This window comes from Malus sylvestris, chromosome 15 (genome assembly GCF_916048215.2).
Source record: "Malus sylvestris chromosome 15, drMalSylv7.2, whole genome shotgun sequence".
In the NCBI taxonomy this organism is placed as follows: domain Eukaryota; kingdom Viridiplantae; phylum Streptophyta; class Magnoliopsida; order Rosales; family Rosaceae; genus Malus; species Malus sylvestris.
Window position 1 is genome coordinate 31,832,888 of NC_062274.1, and position 23,693 is coordinate 31,856,580.

Below are 23,693 nucleotides of genomic sequence, written 5' to 3' on the forward strand. Positions count from 1 at the left end.
TAAAATATTGCGAATGCATGAACATGATATATATTGAACAATATATGCGGTATAAGACAATAAAGCGTAGATAAATTGAGAGTTCATGCATCATGGTGAATGTTCTTATATGATCAGGGTATAAAATATCGATTTCATGTTTTTGAAGAACCTAGATTGGATGGAAACAGGACTGGTACCACGATCCAGTCCTAGATAGGCATACCTAATTTTAACAGCAAGTATAGTAACAATGAAAATGGCTCCTTCTTTAGTAAGATTATACGAACAAAAGCTGAAAGCCTTTAAATGCTAGTTGTAGAAGGTCTGTCCCCAAAATTTGGAATTTTATCTCCAATGCTTTGTATTACGTCCAACATAGACATTGAAAGAACAAGTAATTGAATTAATAGCAAATAGATCAACTCAATAAAATAATAAATAAATCAAAATAAAAATGATTAAAACGTAATACTCCCCTAAAGTGAAGATGATCAAACTCTTTTTTGCGCAGTGTCAAGAGCGTGCTAATAACGTGTTGTAGGCATATTTTATTGAGGGAAAAGAGAGGGAGGAGGCCAATAGTAGAAAGAGAGAAAAGACAGAATTTAGTGATTATGTGGTGCTGATTTCTCACCCAATTATGCATTTATTTATAGTAGTAAGGAAAGGAGAATCGTTGCCTTTCAAGTAATACACTACAACTAGAAAACTATCTAAAATATATATAGAATCCTACAACGATTTAAACAATCACAACTACCTAATTTAGGACTGCAACAAAGATGAATTACTCATTAAAAAGTTTATTCATTCCAATATTCCAAATAGTCCATAACCTTTTAATAACTTAAGGACCGAATGAGGATTGGTGGAAAGAAAATGGAGCCAAGTGATGATGATGGTATAGGGGAAAGGACCGAATGAGATGGAGGAAACAGGGGAACGAGATTTGAGGCTCAGGATGATGAAAATACAAAAATTTCTCACTGCTTAAGCTGTAAATAATGAGTTCATGTGCACTTGCAGCTATGTATGCCAGCAACTTACCAGTTTAAAAACCATAACAATCCTCACAGAATTTTACGCGGTATACATGGCAGATAATCGCCTCAAGCGTCATTAACAGATTCAGCTTCCTCAAATTTCAATCGATCGATATCAACTTTAAAAATAAATATGAGAAATGGACTTCCCTAAGCATATCTACATACATAATGCTATGAAATGACTTTGCCAAAGTATGCAGAAGCATTGCAAAAGCAAGCTCGAGGAATTAATGCAGCAAAAGAGAGAGAGAGACAATTCAAAGTTGAAATTACGACAAATTTGGTAGTAAAAAGTATATCTTGTCTTGAAGATTTCACGCATTCTGCGTTGAAGACATGTACTTTAACAACAAAAGAAAAATCACCATCGGCAGCCATAACATAAGACCACACTTGTTGCAGTCCATATGTTCTTTTTATTTTCTTACCTTTGAGAGCCTAAAAAACTTGAAATTTCAGTACCAGAACCCTTATTTCAATGTACAACGGCTTTCCTTTGTATTGACACATCACCATACCAACTTGGTTTTTCTCATGTAGGAATGGCGCAAAGGCCGTTTAGAAGGCCATTGATTTCTTGATTTTGCTAGAAACTGACTTAAAAACTTGAGACATTATAAAGGGTGCCCAGAGGTGCCCAAATCTTCATAAGGGTAGGATTGAGCTAAGACTCCTTCCATGTTTGGATGAAAAAAGCTTCCTGCCAGATGCAAAGGGCTTTTTCATTGATATTGACCCCATCTGCAGAGAAAACCCAATTGAAGAACTTCTCATTAGTTTGGCTAGGCTAGAACTTGAACTGCCATGCTTCGAAACATTCCCCAAATTCATATTCTTTACATGTGATTGGGAATTCGAACTTCCTTCTTCAGGAATTACCTTCGCCACATCGCGATATATCCTCAAAGCAGACATTGAATCCATCGAAACTGATCTCCTCATTGGTTGAGTATCCTCTTCAGTAACACGCCGATTGTCAGTCAAATCACTGAATGCTCTCGGATCACAACTTCCCACAGGCACAATGGAATTTCGCAAAAACTTCCTCGAACTTTCAGCGGCCCTTCCCTCAATTGGAATTACAGAAACATTACCATCCTCTCCAGCCCCAACCTCATTAGTCCAACTTCCAACACTTTCAGCCCCTCCATCACCCTCCAAATTCTCCACCTCACCGCTATCCCTTGAACCTGAACCACTCGAAACAGGCTCCGGGACACTCACCTGAGCACTACCAGTGTCATAAACAATCGGAGCGCGGCAAAGCGGGCAATTCTTATGTGATCTCAACCAGGTATCAATACAAGGGATGTGAAAGGCATGACTGCACTTCGGCAAAAGCCTAAGACTCTCATCTTCTTCAAACTCATTCAAGCAAACAGAACAATCCGTTCCCTCAATCAAACCCTCATCTTTTCGAAACTTGCAGACAGTTATAGAGTCAATCACAGATTGTGGGAGACCAACAGTCTGTATGTACCAAATGGGATGATCAAGAACAGGACCGTGATCTTCATCAATAAAATCTTGTTGGGTATCAAACAAAATCGGTAAGGACCTACTCCTCGACGAATTGTTGCGGCGGCGGCGGCGGTAAAATCTAACAATTGAGAAAACAATAGCAAGAAGAAGAGCAGCCCCAATCGTACAAATTGTGATAGTCATACTTGTTTCAATCAACTGCTTCCGCTCATCAGTCAGGGTTGGCGGCGGCGTACATGGTGGCGTAGGAGGGTTTGGTACAATTGGAGGAGCAAGCTGACTACCAGCATAGACTACAAGATTCTTACAGACAGCAGGGCAGGTTTTGAAACAAGATTCAAAACAATAACCCCCTTTGTTCCAGAGTGGATTACAAGCAAGTGAACAAGCCAATTGCTCACTCAGATTTGTTGGTGCTAGGAAATTTCTGTGATCAAACTCCATTGAAACAAAACAAAACAGAGCAAAAACAGAGGAGATCCAAAACAGGGGATTAGCAATTCATACCTTTTATTGCTTATGATCCAGAAAAGGGGAGGATCGGAGAGAGTCAAAGGCAACAAGTTGGTGAAGGTTTTGTTTGGAGGGTTGGTTTCCACCGCAGACAGAGGTTTGAATGGATTGTGATGGAGAGAAATGGTGGCCGTGGGTGGGGACTTCGCTTGTTGGGACGTAGCTTCCTTGAAGAATTTCGCTTTCGAAATTACTTTTCCTTGTGCATTTACTTGGTGGTTTTGCGTTTCTTTTTTGGCACTGTGGAAAGTCAATGAGATTTTAAAGACTCTTCCGCGTTAACTGTTGAATGAATGGGGTATCAACCATTCTTTTTCCTTTTGTTTTTTTTCCCCAAGCATATTAATTTTTAATGGTGTGTCAGTTCACTTTTGGCTATACTTAAATGGATACATTTCTTTTAAGGAGGCAGATTGTCTTCTCTCAAATTTGGGTGCCCTTTTTATCCCTCATATTTTGTGCGATCACGGTTAAACCACGTCAATATTTTATATTAATTTTTTTATAGAGATAATAAGATAAAAAATAATAAGAATATAAAATGTTGACGTGACTTAACTATGACCGCACAAATAGAAAATGATGAGAATGACACTCAAATAGGATGACAGACAATCTGCCTCCTTCTTTTAAAGCTATCAACTAAGAAATTACTTGTGTTTTTACTAGTTTCGTGCCTCAAATACAAAACTAAAGAGCAAGTATCAACTATTCAACTATTCAAGCATGTATTTGACTGGGGTTTTCTTTCTTAATTAATGTTTCCGTCTTTTATGCAAATTTTACATGTAATAATATGGTTCACAATAGACTAGTAATAACATGGTTTAAATTCGTTATCAATATGTCTATATAGTGTTACTAACGTGGATTTGATATTCGATTGTTATAAGGAAAACTAATGAAAAACGGTTTGAAAACTTTGAGTTTTAACGATAAGGACAAAATAAAGGGTAAAGTGAATAGAACCATGATTGATTTTTGGGAACTTTAATGAAAAGCTCCCGGTACTGTTCATTTTAACGAAAAACCATATTTTTACACTAAAAAGTCAATCCTGGTACTATTCACTTTACCTTTTATTTTGTCCTTATCGTTAAAACTCAAAGTTTTAAGGTCATTTTCATTAGTTTTCCTTTGATTTTTTAGTGTAAACATATGGTTTTTCGTTCAAGAGAACAATTGAATATTAGAAAGCGCAATGAAAAAGACTAACAAAATAATAGAAATATTATTAAACAACCGAGAATGCCGGAACGGTTACAAAACCCTAAGAGACTACATTGTGAATAACTTATACTAAACTGAATAACAAACATGTTATTTATAATAAACTAACCCTAACCTAAAAATGTAAGAAACCGAAACCCTAATGTTAACGGGCTAAGCCCAGAAAACCAAATATTCAAATAACTAAAATCCTAATATTTTCCAACACCCCCCCCGGGTCAAACTCATGGCGGTATATGACATGGGTTTGCAAACAAGCAGATGCGGATTGACTCCGTTAGGCGGACTGGTAGACATGCAAACTTGACTTGACTAGCGAATTTGACTTGACTTGACTTAACTGGCAAATTGGCAAACTAATTCTTGATTCTTGATTCTTGACTTGATTCTTGATTTTGACTGGCAAACTAATTCTGGTTCAAATTAGCTAGTGTTGAGAGTATGAAAAGAACCCGACCCGTCTATAAACAGACGAGTTTTGCATATCTCAATTCTAGCAACGAACAAACAAACACAAATTCTATCACTTGGGTGATCACAATTCCAAAACAATCTCAAACAGGGCAACCAACAATTCCTGCGAGCCAAAAAACAAACTTAAACCATATTTTTTCTTTTGCCTGTGTGGGCCTAAAAAACTCCAACATTTTTTTTTTTGTCTTTTTCCTTCTTTTTCTTTTCTTCTGGGCGAAACCGATTGCAGCAAACAATATTTTTCAGTTTTCTTTCTGGACTGATAACACAAACAACAACAAGCAATCTGATTCATGGATAGGTGGATGTAGCAGCGCAACAAGGAGGGAGAGGTTCACAGTTAATTTGCAGGTGGTGGGTGGGCGCATAAGATTCAAGCAGGCGGCGGCGAGACGACGGCAAGGGATCTGGGTGCAGGTGCAAGTGGGTTCGATCCGAGTCTGGTACATGGTGCAGCGGCATGAGTCATGCAGGCAAGGTGGGGTGAGTCGAACACGTGCAGATGTAGAGGTGGGGTTATGGTAGATTCAACTTTTGTTTTCAAACAACAAAACCCTAACTAAAACAAAATTGATAGTTTGATACTGAACAAACAGATCGACATCAACCCCCAAAACAGATTAATTCCAGAAGGATTTAACCTGCTCTGATACCAAGTTGAATATCAGAGTGCGCAACGAACGAGACTAACAAAATAATAGAAATATTATTAAACAACCGAGAATGTCGGAACGGCTACAAAACCCTAAGAGACTATATTGTGAATAACTTATACTAAACTGAATAACAAACATGCTATTTATAATAAACTAACCCTAACCTAAAAAGGTAAGAAACCGAAACCCTAATGTTAACGGGCTAAGCCCAAAAAACCAAATATTCAAATAAACTAAAATCCTAATATTTTCCAACAAGAACAGTACCGGTAGCTTTTTGTTATATTGTCATTCACGTCGTTTGTATAGGGCTTCTTGATTTGCACCCCAAAATGCCGGCAAATTTCCCGCGGATCATAGAAGCCCAGGTCTCTTTTATCCCAACTAACCCAACCATTTTGGACCCTAGGCCATAAAAGCCCAAATTCTGCCCTTTTTTATATCCTCTTTTAGATCATTCACTTTCTCCTGTTGTGTGGGCTGAAATTTTGTTTATTGGGCATTAGACTTTTGCAGTACCAAGACGACCCAAGATTTGCCATAGACCAAAACAGGTAGCCGAATGGTCTGCTCTTCATGTTTATACATGAATTTAAATGTCAAATTTAAGGATTGTTTGATAACTATTTCGTTTTTAATTTCTCTATCCACGATTATTTTTCTATCTAATCATTGTATCGAATAAATTAAGAAGCAAAATTAGAAATAACAAACCTATAACACTGTTTGGACCCAATTTTACATCATCGGCCCAAGCGATTCAGGCCGTTGAGTGGGCATGATTCTCAACCACCGGATGAGAAAGTGGAGATAATTTGATTATTAAAGGATAATATTATAATTATCTTTTAGTCCGAATTATCTGCATCTTCTTAAACCAGATAAACAAGACAAAATTATATCCCAACGGAGAGACAGGTGGAACAGTCCAATGTAATTTGGATTTGTTAGCAGTGTACCGTGTGTGTTAGAGCAATTCGGTTTGGATGCCTATTATATAATTATATATATATATATATATGATTATATATATGTATATGCCGTAACATGCATATGACAAGAAAAGAAAGCCTAGCTAGGCTAGGCTTTTAAATATGATGGGATTATATTTTATTATGCATGCATGGGATAAAGGCTATGTTGAAGTTATCAAGACAAGAAGCCTAGGTGGGCTAGACTTCTAGTGTGATGTGATAAGACGAGATGGGTTTTTATCCTATTTGAAAAGTCACAAACAACAATCTAAAGGATAAGCCTCTGATACGGATCAATTTTTGCTCTGCAAGTTTGAGTTACAGCTGGACTCTACAATATTATCAGGTTGTGCCAAGCAGATATCCAAGTCCTATAAATACAAGAGGTCGTGCAACATAATAAAGCCCCTGCAAATCAACACAAAAATTGCCCTGCGCAAACTCTCACAACTTGAGATCTTTTTCTTTTCCTTTTTCGCTGACACATCTTCCGTTGGCATCAACAGCACTGTGGAAGCAACCGGTGATATCTTAAGTCGGCATAGATAGCTCTGTCACCGTAGAGTCGGTCGGTCTCGCAGTATCTTCCGTTGGCATCAACAGCACTGCGGCGAGAACGATCGATTGCCTATCCAAGTCTCGGTCGAGAAGGGTTTTCGAATCCTTGTTGGTCGAGGTCATCTCATTAGCCTTCTCGGCGAGGTGAGGTGTTACAGTTATTACATTCGGCACATTGTAAGCCGAATTCGGTTCGTGAACTTTGTAAGAAATAGCAGCCTTGTCTTCAGGCTCGAGAACCCAAGAGGCCGAGACGCGTTCCTTTCTCGGCCGCAATCGCAAGACGCAGAAGTCAGTAGCGCGACCCAACGCAGCATCATCAAATTTACTCTTCGGCCGAGCCTCGGCCGACGAGTTGGCACGCCCCGCAATCACCGAAGGACGTAGTTAGCTTAGAATATATTCGGCCTGCGCGCCACGTAGGCTTTGTAATTTCTAGGGTCAACAAACACACATATCAATGTCATGGGTAATCTAGATATTTTATTTCCTTCTATTTTTGCATCTAATAACTATATGATGAAGATAAATTTTTGTAGCACTGCACTATTGAGACAACTATCACGTAGTGTGGGACTAGCGTAGGTCAAGTGGGATAAAACTACAATGATGTTATATTTTTGATAGGCACATTATAGATGACATGGTTGAGTGTCGCTACCCAAAATGTCATTCCAAGCAATTTCTAAATGGGTAAAATTGTAATTGAATTTTGTTATGCTATATGTCCAAGTGTTTGTCCTCTCTTAATTTGTTGGGTTCGAATGATTTTTTTGCAAGGATAATCTTCAAATGAAGATTAAGAAATTGAACGATTCCGTTTATAAAATTAATACAATGAATATACATTATTCGTAAGGGGTGAAATATGTGCGTTTCCCTACTGAAAAATGCAAGTATTATTCCTGATCCGAATAAGTCTATCTATGTCTGTAAACCTAACAAATACTTCATAGCCTTTTTTTTTAAATATCTTCATAGCCTTAAACAAGCCCCAATGGCTTGCTCTAATTGGATTAGGCTTTCAATTTTTTAAATTTCTAATTCCGACACTTGTCTTTTTGTAAGAGTTGCTCAGTCTCTCGTTATTGTGTTAGTGTATGATGACATTATAGTCAGGAGGAAACTCACCAACAACTTGTCTTTTTATCATATCTCAATTGGGTCAACCGTAGTAATTTATCATATCATACCTCAACTAGGTAAATGACACCTACTAGTTCACTGCTCTCTCAAATTAAATATATTTCTGACTTGCATCCCAAGTTTGGACATGGTTGGTGCCTTGTATATAGATCTCTAGTAGGAGCTTTACGATACGATACTTGGTCCCGACTACATATTTTGCTTTTGTGGTTGGCCAACTCTTCCAATTGATGCAAGCTCCCAGAATACCTCATTTTCAAGCATCAGAGAGATTACTGAGATACCTTAAGCGTAAGAATGAGAGAGAAAGAGACATGAAAAACGTTACCGGAAAATTCTCTTAACAACTAATCTGAATGTTGCAGAATATATGAAGGGTTGTCTGCTACACTGTCGAAAAAACCTCCCCCGATAAATAATGCAGCTTGTCATTAAACTTTGCATATGCATGTAGATAACTATGGTACTTGTGTCAAACACGACTATGCATTTGGTTATGGGACGACAAGGTCCTGTTTCTTCGGAATTTAGATACGTTTCCTTTTCCAGTATTTGCAGGATGGCTGGATTGGAAGGCTGCGGTTCTTTACCTCGGTTTGGTTTTTGGCTAATAATGTTCTTTTCCTTTTCCAGTGGTCTTCTTGACCACTATCCATGTTAGAATGAGCACCCATCCTGCTTCACAACACACTAATTAAATGTACTTGCATTCTCTTGGGATAAGCTCATTCTTCAACTGGCAAATAAAAGAGAGAATGGGCTCAGTCATTCAATTGCAAATAACGTATCATCACCTTACAAATTTCAAAATTGAAACTGTTCAATTTCTTAATCTTCATTTGTAGATCATATTTGCAAAAAATTATTTGAATATAAGATCGTTTAGTCGTTCAAATATACACCAAGTAACATAATAATGATGAACTGTCCCTTTATTTGATACGTTTGGATATCTAAACGAACTACTTTTTTTCATCATAATATGAAGATTAAGAAATTGAAGGGTTCCGATTATGAAATTTTTATTTTTATATTTACATTAGGATTGTTTTGAGCTACAGCACTTGTACTATATACACAAAATCTCACTTTACCCCTGTACTTTATTTTGTCCCACTTTACCATATGTGCTCACTCATTCTTAGTGTTTCATTTTATTCTATTTCATTAACTCGGTTACATAAACCGTTAAATTGCTAACGTGGCATAAACATTTTGATAATTGTACCTATTAAAAATAAAAGATTAAAATACAATAATATAAAAAATAAAATAAAAAACTAATTAAACAAAAAAGGTATCGATACCGTTTAAGATAAACTATCATTGTTCAAAACTACATCCAAGATTACATAATGATGACAAGGTTCAAGTTAATGACAAAGAATGAAGCGATCATTATTATAATAAGGTTGGTAGTTACATTGTGGACATTTTATTATGCTGTCAAGGTAGGTTTTTGTACTTACAAAACATCATGATCGTGTTACAACATAACATTAACATACAAAGTCTAAGACGTACATTGTACGTTCAAATTTACATCCAAAGTTACATAATTCTTTGGTATTATTATACCAATGTTGTATTTGTTTACACCAAATAACGTTGGTATTATTACACATAGATCTTAGATTACACTGATAAGATAATATACTATAATTGAACATTATTGCATTATAGTTTACGGTAATGCTAGGGAGACTAATTTTGTAAACAAAATTTGCAAATTATATGATTTGTCACCAATAGGAATGAGCACACTTATCCACGCTTAAGTAATAACTCAATCATCAACTTCCATGCCATTTAGTTTACAAAATTTTATTTATAAATCTAGCCTCCCTATCATTATCTGTTTAGGATAATGTTCAAATTAAATAATACTAATACCTTTTTTTTTTTATTAAAGTACCGTAGACGAACCCTTTTTAAAATGCTTAAGCCAACAGTTAATTATATTCTAACAATTCTATGTTAAACGTGTTTTCTTATTTTACGAAAGAGGATCCTCTTCCGATTCTCAAATCGTATCTATTTATCGTATATCGTGCAGTCAGTTTTTGTCAGGTACTATTTATATTTAATTTTAAATAAAAATATTTAAAATAATTTCTGACTGCATGATGTACGATGAATGAACACGATTTAAAAATTCTCAAGATCCTCACAAAAAGAGTTCGAAGAAGATCCTCATTCTTATTTTACAAGTTGGAGACAAATGGTGTACCTACAAGAGTTTTGTCCTTGCGTAATATCAAATGGAAAGCTATTATCTATCATCCCTATCAGCGTCTAGCTGGCCTTGGTACTGGGGTAAGCCATGTGAAGGAGCAAGCCACACACTATGTGAATAATATATATTTTCCAAAAAAGTCTTCAACATCACCCGAACTTATGACGAAAAATATTAATTTCACAGGGAGTATTATTATATTTAAACACGTTGGCGTATAGCAATTAATAATAATTACAGTCAAGAAAACTCGTAGTTGACCATGGGATGCTAAGGAAAGAACAAGTCATCTGTTTCGTACTTTCCTAAGGTCCAATGTGTTGGCGTGCATGTATGTATCCATATACCAAATCCATTAACAAATTTTGGACGATTACAGTAATCATGGAGCCCCTCTTGGATTATTTCTATCTACTTTCCTTGACTAGTTTTTTCATTGAACCTAAATAGCCTATATATACTAGCACCCAAGGAACAAACCTCTCATCACCAGAAATACTTCAAAAAAAATTACTATTAATTGTAGGAGTTGATCAAAGGAAGAACTAATGTCGACATTCACATCAACTGATCTTTGCAAGTGGCCTCCTGGATTGTTCCGGCATGTTTCATCATCGACGTTGAAATGCCAGCAAGGTTTCAGAACCAACCATGCATTGTTGCCTCTCACAATTGGTCAAAGGAGTAGTCTCAGCAATCAACCATGTAGGAAGAACAAGATTGTATGCAATAGTTTTCCATTACCTGGAGTTCCAGGTCCTTCCCACTCTTGGTAATTGGCAATGAAACCTTTGTTTTTCTTTCTCTTTCTCTAGATTCTATACTAATGAATCTAGTCGTCTTCTCTCTTTTTTTTAATCTCTTTGCAAGTAATGTACGATAAAACTGAAATCTGATCGACCATTTTAAACAGGAAAGGATGGTTGATAGGGATTGTACTATCAGTAATATTACCCTTCTCGAGGAGCAAATGGGGGCCCTTGCTAGCATTGAAAAGTAAGTATTCATAACTATCTTATTGCAGAAAGTTCTGAGTTCAAATTTCATGGAAGAGAGTTTGTTGTATTTAAGAATCTATTGATTAATTACCATATTTCTCATGATCATTGCTTGAATTTGTTTTGATTTTTCAGAGGAGGTGGACATGATTGTAGACACAGTTGAAGCAGTGGTGGAGGTGGTAGAACAGGTAGCAGAGAAAGTGGAGGAAGTGGCAGATGATATAGGTGATAGTCTTCCTGAGGGAAAGCTTAAGACTGCACTTGAATTAGTTGAAAATATAGCCAAAGAAGCAGCCAAAGACGCTCACCTTGCTGATGAGCTGATTGAGAAGGTATATGGTTTGTTTTACATAATTAGTTAGTGTTCTACAAGTAATTTAAATCTCTAAGTTAATCAACAACAAACATATATATGCAATTAATTAGTGTTTGTATGAAAATTGCGCGTAGGCGGAAGCACTGGAAGACCGGGTGGAAGACTTTTTTGAGTCAGCCTTGGATAAAGCAGGAGATGTTATCAAAGATGTTGGTGATGAATCAAATGTACAAGTAGCTACAGAAAAGAAAACCCAGTGATACATATATGAGAATCTGAGATTTTCAAATCAGAGATGAACATAGATTCGTTAATTTATTCATCTCTAACTGTAAAAACGCATGCACCATTTGGATTTTGTATCTGTTTCTATAAAGTTGAATTCATTAATATCAATTCTTTTGTATTAGATTATCAAGTTCTAATGGTGAAATCTATCTTTTTGCATTTTTTATACAAGCATTAAGGTTTAGGGCGGGGATTCTCCTATCAGGGGAATAAAGTTGGCCAGATATGACCAACCTCTATTATGCTCAGATTAACATTTTCTCTACCCTTATGTTTACTAATAAACAGATTATCAGATTTTGCGAGAGGCTTGTAGCTCATATGATTAAGGACATTTACTCATATAGTTGAGGTTTTATCTATGAGAATATGAAGTTAAAAGAGTCCTACAACAATAAAAGAAGAAACTTGGCAAGAGCTTGGGCTTTTCTCTATAGTGCCAATTGATTTATGATAAACCGAATCTTTTTTCATGATATGGAGCAAGTTGGCCCATGTGTGAAGCCCACATGCCACACATGCTCCATGTCACCTGACACACCTCGACTCGGAATGTCTACGTGTATTCCCAAGTTGAGATGTGCTGGTCGACACATGAAAGATGATAAAGCCATAAAGTGTAGGCGATGTGGAAAAGTGCTAATAAATAAAAAATTGAGTTAATTGAAACAAAAGTGAGCATTTAAGCGGGTCGGAACCTTTACTACAAAACATTAGTGTAAGAGCATAAGTATAAGAGTGCAACAAAAGTAAGGAATATTCACATCCTAAAATATGGTTATTATTATAGAAAGGGAAAAGACTTCTTATGTCATTGCCTGCTCCGTGTCCCTCAGTCCGTAGCTAGGGATTATTTCTCCCGGTCTAACTGCCAATACCAGATCCTCGCCCCAGGCGGCATAGTGTCCACTAGGTATGCACAAATAGTTACGCCTCTCATAAATAACCACTTCATAGTATAAAGTCATCTATCGTCTATACTATAAAGAGGGGTTTCTAAAACATATTCTAGCATCCTATCGTCATCTATCAGAAAGTCTACCCGTTCATGGTTTTTATAGAAAATACGATATTTTAAAATATAGCTCAATATAGGTCAACAATTAATTCCTCACAAAAAACGAGACGACAAATAACATATTTCATAAATCTGCTTAACATAAAATCAGTTAATAACTCGTAAGGCATGCATTTCATGGCTCCAGATGTGCTGTCCCCAAATGTGTGTCACATTTGTATCTCTTTGCTGATATGTTGACACATGTCATTTAACTTAACTTAAAACTTAACACTGTTAACTTTATTTATTTAATATTTAAATTTAAAAAAATCCAAAATAATAAAAAATTGTTGGGTTAACGAGGTGAGCAAACCCAAACAGGATTCTTCACCTTCTTTTACGTGACTGTTCAGTGCACAAACATCTATGTTCAAGCTTTCTGGTAGGCGGAGGAATCACCAGACAGGAGTCGGTCCAGGTGTAAGTTAATCTGCCAGTGCTGTTGGAAAGTGATTTTAATAAACAAGCTTATGCGTCCTCCATGCTATGAATTAAGTATGTGTGTGTCTTTATATACATACACATATATATATATATATATACGTGTATATATACATATATATATATATATATACGTATATATATACATATATATATGTGTGTGTGTGCATATATATATATATGTGTGTGTGTGTGTATTCTTGCTGAAATATTCACATATAAATTTGACTCTTATATGTTGTATTTTTCATTTTTCCTTAAGGACATGGACAGAGAAGATAATCTCAATGAAGCTAATGGAACAAAAGCATATGCAAAGTCACTTCTGAATTATGAAACAGGTATTGACTTGAATTCTGTTATAGACTGTGAAAGCAATGAAACGGTAGATTTGGAAAAAACTGATGTCCGGAAACAACTAGTTCCAGTATTAGGCATGGAGTTTGAGACAGAAGAAGATGCCTTTGAATTTTACAATGCATATGCTTATACCGTTGGCTTTAGTGTTCGAAAAAGTAAAGCTCATAAAAATGAGGATGACAAGTTGATGGACAGACTTTTTGTTTGCTCTTCGGAAGGGCATCGTCAAAAAAAAAAAAAGTGTGATCCCAATGTTGAATCTCATCGCGCTGAAACAAGATTTGGATGTCGAGCAAGGATGCAAATCAGTTGTGGTCGATCGGCAAAGAACTATAAGGTTATTAAATTTATTCATGAGCATACACATCCAACATCAAGTCCTAGTAAGACTCATTTTTTTAGGTCGCATAGGAACATGTCTTTTGCACAAAAAGTTGAAGCTGATATGGCTGATAGTTCAGGAATTGCTCCAAGAGAAAGTGTTGAATTTATGAGTAGACAAGTTGGTGGTCGTCAAAATCTTGGATTCATTTATGATGACTATAAGAATTATTTGCATTCCAAGCGAACAAGAGAGATTAAGTTAGGTGATACAGGCGGAGTGTTGGAATATTTACAAAAAATGCAGTTGAATGACCCTAATTTCTTTTATGCTATACAAGTGGATGAAGATGATTTGATTACTAATATCTTCTGGGCTGATTCAAGGATGATGGTGGATTATGATTATTTTGGTAATGTTGTATGTTTTGATACCACATATAGAAAAAATAAAGAAGGAAGGCCTTTTGCGATGTTTGTTGGTGTCAACAATCATAAACAAACTGTTGTATTTGGTGCTGCATTATTGTATGCAGAGACCACTGCAACATTCAGTTGGTTATTTGATACTTTTGTCAAGGCTATGTCTGGAAAAAAACCAAAAACTATTCTAACTGATCAAGATGCAGCAATGGCCAAAGCATTGTTTGAGAAGTGGCCACAAACATGTCATCGTTTATGCATCTGGCACATATACCAAAATGCAGCCAAGCAACTTAAAAATGTCTTTGAGAATTTTAATGATTTTACCAAGGAGTTTAGTAGTTGCATATACGACCATGAGGATGAAGATGATTTTCTATATGCTTGGAATAACATGTTGTAGAAATATAATCTTACAGACAATGATTGGTTGAATCGATTGTTTGCCATAAAAGAGAAATGGGCATTAGTTTATGGGCGGCAAACGTTTTGTGCTGATATTACTACTACTCAGCGCAATGAAAGTATGAACAGTGCTATCAAAAAGTATGTCAACTACAAATATAATTTGCTACGATTTGTTAAACATTTTGAAAGGTTGGTTGACGATCGTCGGTATCAAGAGTTGAGAGCTGAATTTAAAGCAAGTCAAAGTTCCCCTGCATTGTCATTTCCAGTAGAAATATTAAAGCATGCAACATGTATTTATACACCAGCAGTGCTTAAATGGTTTCAAAACGAGTTAGGCAAAGCTCATGATTGTGTCTTGATCTTCAATGGTGAGATTGGAAGCGTCAGCAAATATGAAATCATCCCTCATAGGAAGAATTGGCACCATACAGTCACATTTGACTCGACAAACAATACTGTTTCATGTAGTTGTAAGAAGTATGATTTTGCAGGAATCTTGTGTGCACATGCTCTATAGGTTCTTTCAGCAAGAAATATTATAAGCATTCCAACTCAGTACGTCTTGGAGAGATGGACAAAAAATATCAAGTCTAGCAGTGCAAGAGTTACTATCAACATCTCAAGTAAAGATGACCCAAAGACCAACATTGTAAGGCGTTATAAAGAGCTATGTCGATTGCATATTCAATTAGCAACACGAGCAGCAGAGTCGCCGGAAGCATATGAAATTGCTATATCAAGACTGAACAAGACGTTGGGAGAGGTTGATGCATGTTTGAAGGAGAAAGCAACTCAACAACCAACTCAAGTGAGTGCATCTGAGCTCAGTGAGACTATATGCATTGATGATAATGTCATTCAAGTTAGAGGAATCAAAACTAAGGAAAAAGTTGCTGGAAATTCTAAGAGGCCAAGAAATGCTCTAGAAAAGGCCACAAAAAAGAAAAAGCCTCGAAATAAGGAACTAAAATATTCAACGGTGGACTCCGTTGCCGGTTCTATACAAACAGCTCTACCTCATACTCCTATATTGCAGTCGGTATGTAACCTTGTGATCTGTGGATTCATTGAAACTCATGGTTTTGAACATTTATTTTACTTTCATTTAGTGTTGACTTCCATCTAATTTTGGACGGTTTTATAAATTTAGGTTGGTCAACCCAATCTAATGCCTGGACATATGCATTTTGGAGAGCCATTTGATTTTTCACAGGTATATAGGTTCACTTATACAAGCATACTTCTACAATCTTGCACTTATTTTCTTAAATATATTGTTTACTTATAGGCATATTTTTTGCACTTCTGTTTATATGTATATTAGCAATACTATTTAGGGATCCAAAATCCTACAAGCAGTTATCCGCAAGGTCCAACTAGCATGGTTAATTTATTGCAGGTAACTCTTTTGTAATTGGTTAATACTTTCTTCTTTTTTCATTTATAATTTCTTTCCTAAAGGACTAATTTTATGTCATTATATATGCATATAGGCGCAGATACAATTACCAACAACGAAGGATTAGGCTTTGATAAGCTCTCAAATGACAAGCACCACGAAGACACATGATAATGATATGAAAGTGCAAGATGCTATGAGAAGAGCGCTCAGGGAATTTACTCTGTTTTTTGGGACTAAAGCTTCAGTTAATACTTTTTATTAAAGAACCATCTTATTTAGTTTGATGTTTGGAAAGTAGTGACTATAAGTTCTTCTGATTTGCTAATGACTCATAACATAGTTTGATTGAAAAGAATGAATTTTACTTTGTTTTTAGAGTGAAATTCGTTTGACCCCAAGCACCTGCAAGAGCTTTCATTTAGTCACAAATTAGTTCTTGCATTTAAAGGACATATATAACACTATAGTTTTGGTTTTGTGTAATTCAGTCACTTCAACTATGAATGATGATTTCATATTGTTATAATCTCACTTGCTTCAAACTAAAATATAGAGCACTACAGTTTGAATAATCTGAAGCGAAAATGCTTCAAACTAAAATATAGTGCAATCTTCTCCAATGATAGCCTTCCATCCAAGTCAGGGGTTATCCCAAGATGCCATATTGATATTCCCTTATGAGTGGTAACAACAATTACCTCATATGACCTTCCAATGTTCGGTGCCCACGCAACTGCGTAGACCTAATCACCATTGTCACCAGGCGAAGCCAACTCTGCAACTGGGAGCCATCTTTGATGAGCCTGATCAAATTCCCATACCTCGGTGGAATTAAGTTGTGGTGTTTTTAAATTGAAACCCAAAACAAAAATTGATTCCTGGCTTTTCTTTCCTTTGTGGATTCCAAGGTATATAATGCATATGGCATGGCCAACTGTAGACACCGAGTCAATAACACTCTGAAATTCAGCCTGAAGCTGCCAATTCTTCAGTTCCAATGGATTCATTAGCTCATAGAGCTTGACACGAGCATCTGAATATGCAGTAACCATTTTTAAACCTACTGGTGAGACTCTATATTGGGTATCTAGCAATTGAGCCGAACCGCTATTAAAGCTTGTGCACAGCTTCCATTGAAGAGGTTGTGCATCTTCAGCAACTTCCTCCCACAATGATAAAGTTCCATCTGCACAGACACACGCCACTGCATCGCCCAATTTCTATGGAACCCAAGCAATTTTCACAATTTCGTCCATGTCCTTAAGGAAAAATGAAAAATACAATATATAAGAGTCAAATTTATATATGAATATTTCAACAAGAATATATATATATATACACACACACACACACACCACACACAGACACACACACATACCTGATTCATAGCATGAAGTTCTTTGATCACCTTTCAGTTGGGACGCAGAAGCTTGTTTATTAATCTCACTTTCCAGCAGCACTGGCAGATTAACATACACTTGGACCGATTCCTGTCTGGTGATTCCTCCGCCTACCGGCAAGAACCCACGCGCCATCATCAAGTTCTACTAGAAAGCTTGAACAGAGATGTTTGTGCATTGAACAGTCGCGTAAAAGAAGGTGAAGAATCATGTTTGGGTTTGCTCACCTCGTTAACCCAACAATTTTTTATTATTTTGGATTTTTTTTAAAATTTAAATATTAAATAAATAAAGTTAACAGTGTTGAGTTTTAAGTTAAGTTAAATGAAATGTGTCAACATATCAGCAAAAAGACACAAATGAGACACACATTTGGGGACAGCAAATCTGGAGCCGCATTTCATTTATGTTACTAGTCAACTAAAACCAATTATTGCAAGGGTTTATAAGAAGCTGGGCCTTCTATTTTGTCAATTAATTTTATAGTGAAACATCAAATTTCTTCATTATCCACATTGATAAGAGAAGTGTTATTAGGATTCCCAATTCATTACCGGATGTAGAGAATGCATTGTTGACATATTTCAATTTTATTGTCACTTTGTAGTGTTGAATAGTAGCTTGAAATCATTTACGAGTAATGACCACAAAATTTTGGTAGTGAGTTATTAGCACTTCGGATTTCCACTTCATAGGATAAGTCCAAATAAAATGTGAGAAATCATCAACAAAGATAACATAATTAACACCTAACAAAAAATGCGATAGACATCTATACATCAGAATCTACAATATAAATTGAAGAGGAAGCACTATTATTATCATTTACATAAAAAGGAAGCTGATGATGAAACTTACTAAGTGGGCAGCCCGTACAAAAAGAATTTTCTAGCTTAACTGAAGGACCTAGACTATGATGAAGACGAGACATGATTTGAAACTATGATGATCAAGACGGTTATGCCAGGTGAAAGATGCAGCGGCAAGGGCTTGAGGTGTGGTAGTGGAAGCAATCGGAACTTCACCAAAAGTAGTTGTGGGGGCGGCCAACGTTTCCAGCCTCAGCAACTAGACTAGAATCCATCCTTTCCGGCCGGAGATGAGGATTCTACTCTAACACATGCTCATTCACCAACTCCCCTGCTCACCCCCGCCTCTCTCTCTTTCCTAATCGATTGGATCGTACACATTTAATTTCTCACAATTTATTTTGTTGAAATTTTATTTTCTTGCATTCTATTTTCTTGCAATAGGAGTAATCTAACGTAATTATTTATCAATTAGATTCCTTTGACTAGTTCGGGAGGGTTGATGCGATTCGCCTTCCCTACATCCCACCTCACCACATCAACCATTAAAATCTTTTCACTTCACTGTCACGAATAACGCATATTCTAAAGTCCTTGCACCCAAGGCACGAAGAACCTTTAACCGAGACGCGTTCCTTCCGTGATCATAAATCGCACTAAAAGAAGTCAAATCAAGAGCAACCAAAATCACCAACTTCTCTTTACTAACTTTGGCCTTAGGTTGTGAGTTGATACGCCTGCAACAAAATGGGAAGCACCAAGGGCGATGCGGTCGAAACTGATTTTGGGACGAACAAAAACAAGGGATAATTTGATAGAATTTCAGTGATAGTATTGCCACTGACAAAGCAGGAACCTTGAATTCTCATTAATAAGGATCCTCTAATCATGTCCGTTCATCGTATATGGTGCGGTCATAAATTATTTTATTTAAAATTGAACAAAAATAATATCTGGAAAAAAAAAAAACTGATTTCACGATGTACGATGAATGAACACGATTAAAGGATTCTCAAAATCATCACAAAGAAGATCCGGAAAGGATCCTAATTCTTCTCATTAGGTGAATTGCATAGGGTAAAGTACACATCAAAAAAGATAAAAAGGAGAGAGAGAGAGTGAGAAAATGTAGGTGACATGTGGTGGATTGTATGTAGTAGGTAGTAAAAGTTGATTAGCAAGTAACCCTTCTCTAACTCAAAATGTTTTCTTTTCAAATTCTCAGAAGGTAGGAAGATTCCTCAAAATATATCATCTTGATCTTCAAAATACTCAAAAAGGTCAGATGCCTTAGAATAAAAATTTGAAATTTTGACACAATCATCTTGAAAGACTCACAAATCTGCTCCAATTGGAATTACTCCAAAATTATTCCGCTCCAATTGGAATTACTCCAAAATTACTCCAAAATTCGTCTATTTGATCGTTTTATGCCCAAAGTAGTTTTCAAAGTTCTACCTAGAAAATAAAATTTAAAGTATCAAAATTTTCACAAAATAAATAATAAAGTAATAATAAACATAGAGTAAAAATATAGAATAATATCGACTCATCAAACACTTCAAGCATGAGTTCATGAGGACGAATGAATCTAGGTTCAAACCGTTTTTTCTTCTCGCAAATGAACACCAACATTTTACGTATTTGAATTTTGAGTTAATTAAAGAGCGTTTCTTAAATGATTAGAATTTAAATTTAAATAACAACAGATCAGAGTTAAATATAAACAACATATTGATCATATTTAGCGGACATAGCGATTAGAAATTAATGACCGACTACATTCTGAACAACTGGATGTTTCCATAGTGGGTTTGAAGAATGGTCGTTTTCTCTCTCTAAATAATTTGTGCACCAATTGAGCATGAAATGTTTTTAGCATTATACTTGTTTTCTCGTATTTGTAATTTTACTATTAATTATAAAGACCTAATGCAAGTGGTCTTATTATATTCCAATAATTGCACGTTCTTATTTTATATTCTAAAAGGTGTTATAAAACAACTAAAATTGTATTTAAAAAAAATACATATTCGACAAACTCTATAAAAAGTCTCTATAACAGTAAAAGTGACGGTCACTTTTAACTCTACAAGCAACCATTCATCAGCTAGATATTAAAAAAAAAAAAAAACTTAACGGTGAACCCTTAAGCAAGAAAAATGTGAAGAGAGAAGATTGTTTTAAAAAATGAGTGGGTTAGGTTTGAATAATAATGAAATGTTCAAAATTTATTAAAATAAAAAGTGTTGTTGGAGATGAAAATTTAAAATGAGTTTTTTAAAATAATTATAGTTTAACAAAAATTCAGAGCTTTTCTTACAAATGCTAACAATTATAATTTTACATATGAGCGCTATAAACGTGTTTTCCATTTTACAAGGTAGTGACGTTATTTAACCAAATATTTTGTCTTTGCGCAATATCAAATTGCTTGACAGCCTTCCAAAACCTATCAATCCATCTCAGCGTCTAGCTGGAATTGGAATCGGATATTGCGGATCAAGGCAAAGCATTATTTGTAATGAGTTTATTTTCCTATGAAGTCCTTATAAGGTCCCTCAAACCTATGACTTCTAGAATATATTAACTAGTTAAACAGGGACATAAGAGGAATTCTGTACAAAAGCTGACCAATTATGTTTTGTTAAATAAATGAATACAAGATTTAACATGTTGGTTTAAAATAAAAAGACGAGAGAAACTCGTAGTTGACCATGGGGCTTTGTACGTCGACAAAGTCATCTGTTTCGTACTGGTCTTGGATTATTTCTTTGCACTTTCCTCGACTACTTTTTCACATCGAACAAATATTAACTATATAAGCCTCTCATTAACAAAAAGTTCCATCATACAACAAATCTGAGTGATATAAATCATTTTTGGACTGTTAATCGGAGGACGAGTGATCAGGAGAAGAACGAATGTCAATAATCACAACATCAATTGATCTAAGTCGGTCGGCAAGCGGTTGCGTTTTTGTGAAGCATCCTGGAGTAGTAGTTCAACCATTTTCATCATCATCAACATGGAAATGCCAACAAGGTTTCAGAAGCAACCCTGCATTATTGTCTCTAATTAGCAGCCAACCATGTCGGAAGAAGATTGTACGCAGTAGCTCTACATCACCTGGAGATCAAAGTCCTTCTGTAGAGTATTCAAACTCCTGGTAATTAGCAACCAGACCTTTTATTTCTCATTGATTCCTTTTATGATCTGTTTCTTTTTTTGCAACTAATATATTTATAGATAAACATGTCATTTGATAATTTGAACAGGAGAGGCTGGATGATAGGGATGGTATTCTCAGTAATTATACCTTTTTGGAGGCACAAATGGGGGCCTTTGCTACAATTGAAGAGTAAGTATTGTAAGTGCAGGTCCAGATTTCAAATTTTATGGACGACACTTTAGTTTTCGTTAATTTCTTTTAATATAGATAAAATCGAATAAAATATTCCTTGTAAGAGACTAAGTACTTTTAAGAATCCCTTGATTATACCATATTTTCTGATAAAAAAAGATGGATTGAATTTGACTGTGCAGAGGAGGTGGACATGGTTGTAAACAATGTTGAAGCAGTCGTGGAGGTGGTAGAAAAGGTGGCAGAAAAAGTGGAGGAAGTGGCAGATGAAATAGGTGATCATCTTCCAGCTGATGGAAAGTTTAGGGCTGCTTCTGAAGTAGTTGAAAGTATAGCCAGAGAAGTAGCCAAAGATGCACACCTTGCAGACCAGCTAATTGAGAAGGTAATTAGTTTAATTTGCATAATAAAAATTAATTAATTGACGTCAATTTCTATACAGCACACTAATTTATACTTAGTAGTGGCTAATAATTAACTAGTTTTTTTTCCTGAACAACGCGCAGGCGGAAGCACTAGAAGATCAGGTGGAAGACTTTTTTGAGTCAGCTATGGATAATGTAGGAAATGCGACCAAAGATGTTAGCGATGAATCAAATGTACAAGTAGCTACAGAAAAGAAAAGCCAGTGATACACATGTCATATATGAGGTTTTCAAATAAGAGATGAATTAGCTGGATCCTTATAATTTAGTCAACCCTAACCGTAAATATTGTGTTCATCATTTATTTTATTATTTTTCGATTGGTTTTATTTATTTATTTCTATTGGTTTTGGTACATTTGACTTTTAGTCCTATAACTGTTCGAATTTAAGAGTAACCTTTAGATTTGTAATGTAATAAAAGCTTATTTTTAGTTACGTATTCTAGAACTCGATTTTAACCTCATTTTGCTTATTGTAACTCAAAATTCGTCATTTTACTTCTTGAAGCTCATAGTTCGCTCCATTTTGTCCCCTGAAACTTGATTTTGATCCTATTTTGCCCCCTTAAACTTGAAAGCCGTTTCTATAAAACTCAAAATTCGTTTACATTGCCTTAGATCTGTTAATTTCTTAGTGGGTTTACGATAGGATTTTTACCACCTGCAAAAGTAAGGATAAAAATAGTTAAAAATACTTGCAAGAGTATAAGATAATTGTAGTATAGTCAGCTCTAGTAAGGTCGTTTTCACAAGGATTGAATGAATAATTTATATAAAACCAAATCTTACTTAATTATTTGAATCTAAAGTTTGGAAAATATTGATTTTATGATATAAAATATTAAAAATGAATTTAATTAAAAACATTTAAATAAATTGGGAAAGTAAAGAAAACAAAAGAAAATAATTTTGAAAATCTATTTAAGTACTAGGGTTCTGCTATCACCTTAACAATCATACGTAATTCTTCTAATTACTTATGGCTTACACATGCATATTTTAAAGGTTAGGTTTTCCTAAAGTATATCCAACTTGGAACCTTCAACATAGAACGTATATCAAACATGCAACCTTTAACATAGAACGTATATCAAACATGCAACCCGTCTGTGATGTCCAGATCGAATGTGAATATGCAAGACTCATTAAATTTTGTGAAAACCTTTTGATAAACCATGCAATCGTGTCATTCATCCTAAGAGTTTACACATATTAACTACAAAAAACCTTAGTCAATTTCAGGGACAACCATCCACCAAAATTACATCGAATTACTTTTCTAAATATCCTAATGGTGGCCAATCATCAAGACAATTAGATAGTTTCAAACAGGGTGATTAATAATTCAAAACCTACATGCATAATATCATAAAC

The 23,693-nt window shown here is 35.5% G+C and overlaps 4 protein-coding genes and 1 pseudogene across 4 annotated transcripts; 3 read left to right on the forward strand and 2 right to left on the reverse strand.

Annotated features, from left to right (window-relative positions):
• Positions 1-1,275: 1,275 nt before the first annotated feature.
• On the reverse strand, positions 1,276-3,251 carry LOC126604870 (RING-H2 finger protein ATL54-like). The gene has a single exon (XM_050272193.1). It carries the CDS (start codon positions 2,952-2,954, stop codon positions 1,674-1,676), a length of 1,281 nt encoding a protein of 426 aa, XP_050128150.1. The 5' UTR covers positions 2,955-3,251; the 3' UTR covers positions 1,276-1,673.
• Positions 3,252-10,773: 7,522 nt separating this feature from the next.
• Positions 10,774-12,023, forward strand: LOC126604651 (uncharacterized). Its single transcript, XM_050271935.1, has 4 exons — positions 10,774-11,069; positions 11,211-11,293; positions 11,431-11,630; positions 11,749-12,023. Exons 1-4 carry the CDS (start codon positions 10,846-10,848, stop codon positions 11,872-11,874), a joined length of 633 nt encoding a protein of 210 aa, XP_050127892.1. The 5' UTR covers positions 10,774-10,845; the 3' UTR covers positions 11,875-12,023.
• Positions 12,024-13,668: 1,645 nt separating this feature from the next.
• Positions 13,669-14,910, forward strand: LOC126602922 (protein FAR1-RELATED SEQUENCE 5-like). The gene has a single exon (XM_050269738.1). The coding sequence runs from the start codon at positions 13,669-13,671 to the stop codon at positions 14,908-14,910; it is 1,242 nt and encodes a 413-aa protein (XP_050125695.1).
• Positions 14,911-16,877: 1,967 nt separating this feature from the next.
• On the reverse strand, positions 16,878-17,576 carry LOC126602923 (protein SEH1-like; annotated as a pseudogene).
• Positions 17,577-21,367: 3,791 nt separating this feature from the next.
• LOC126601855 (uncharacterized) lies at positions 21,368-22,675 on the forward strand. The gene is made up of 4 exons (XM_050268624.1): positions 21,368-21,698; positions 21,808-21,890; positions 22,076-22,278; positions 22,400-22,675. Exons 1-4 carry the CDS (start codon positions 21,454-21,456, stop codon positions 22,523-22,525), a joined length of 657 nt encoding a protein of 218 aa, XP_050124581.1. The 5' UTR covers positions 21,368-21,453; the 3' UTR covers positions 22,526-22,675.
• The last annotated feature ends 1,018 nt before the right edge of the window (positions 22,676-23,693 follow it).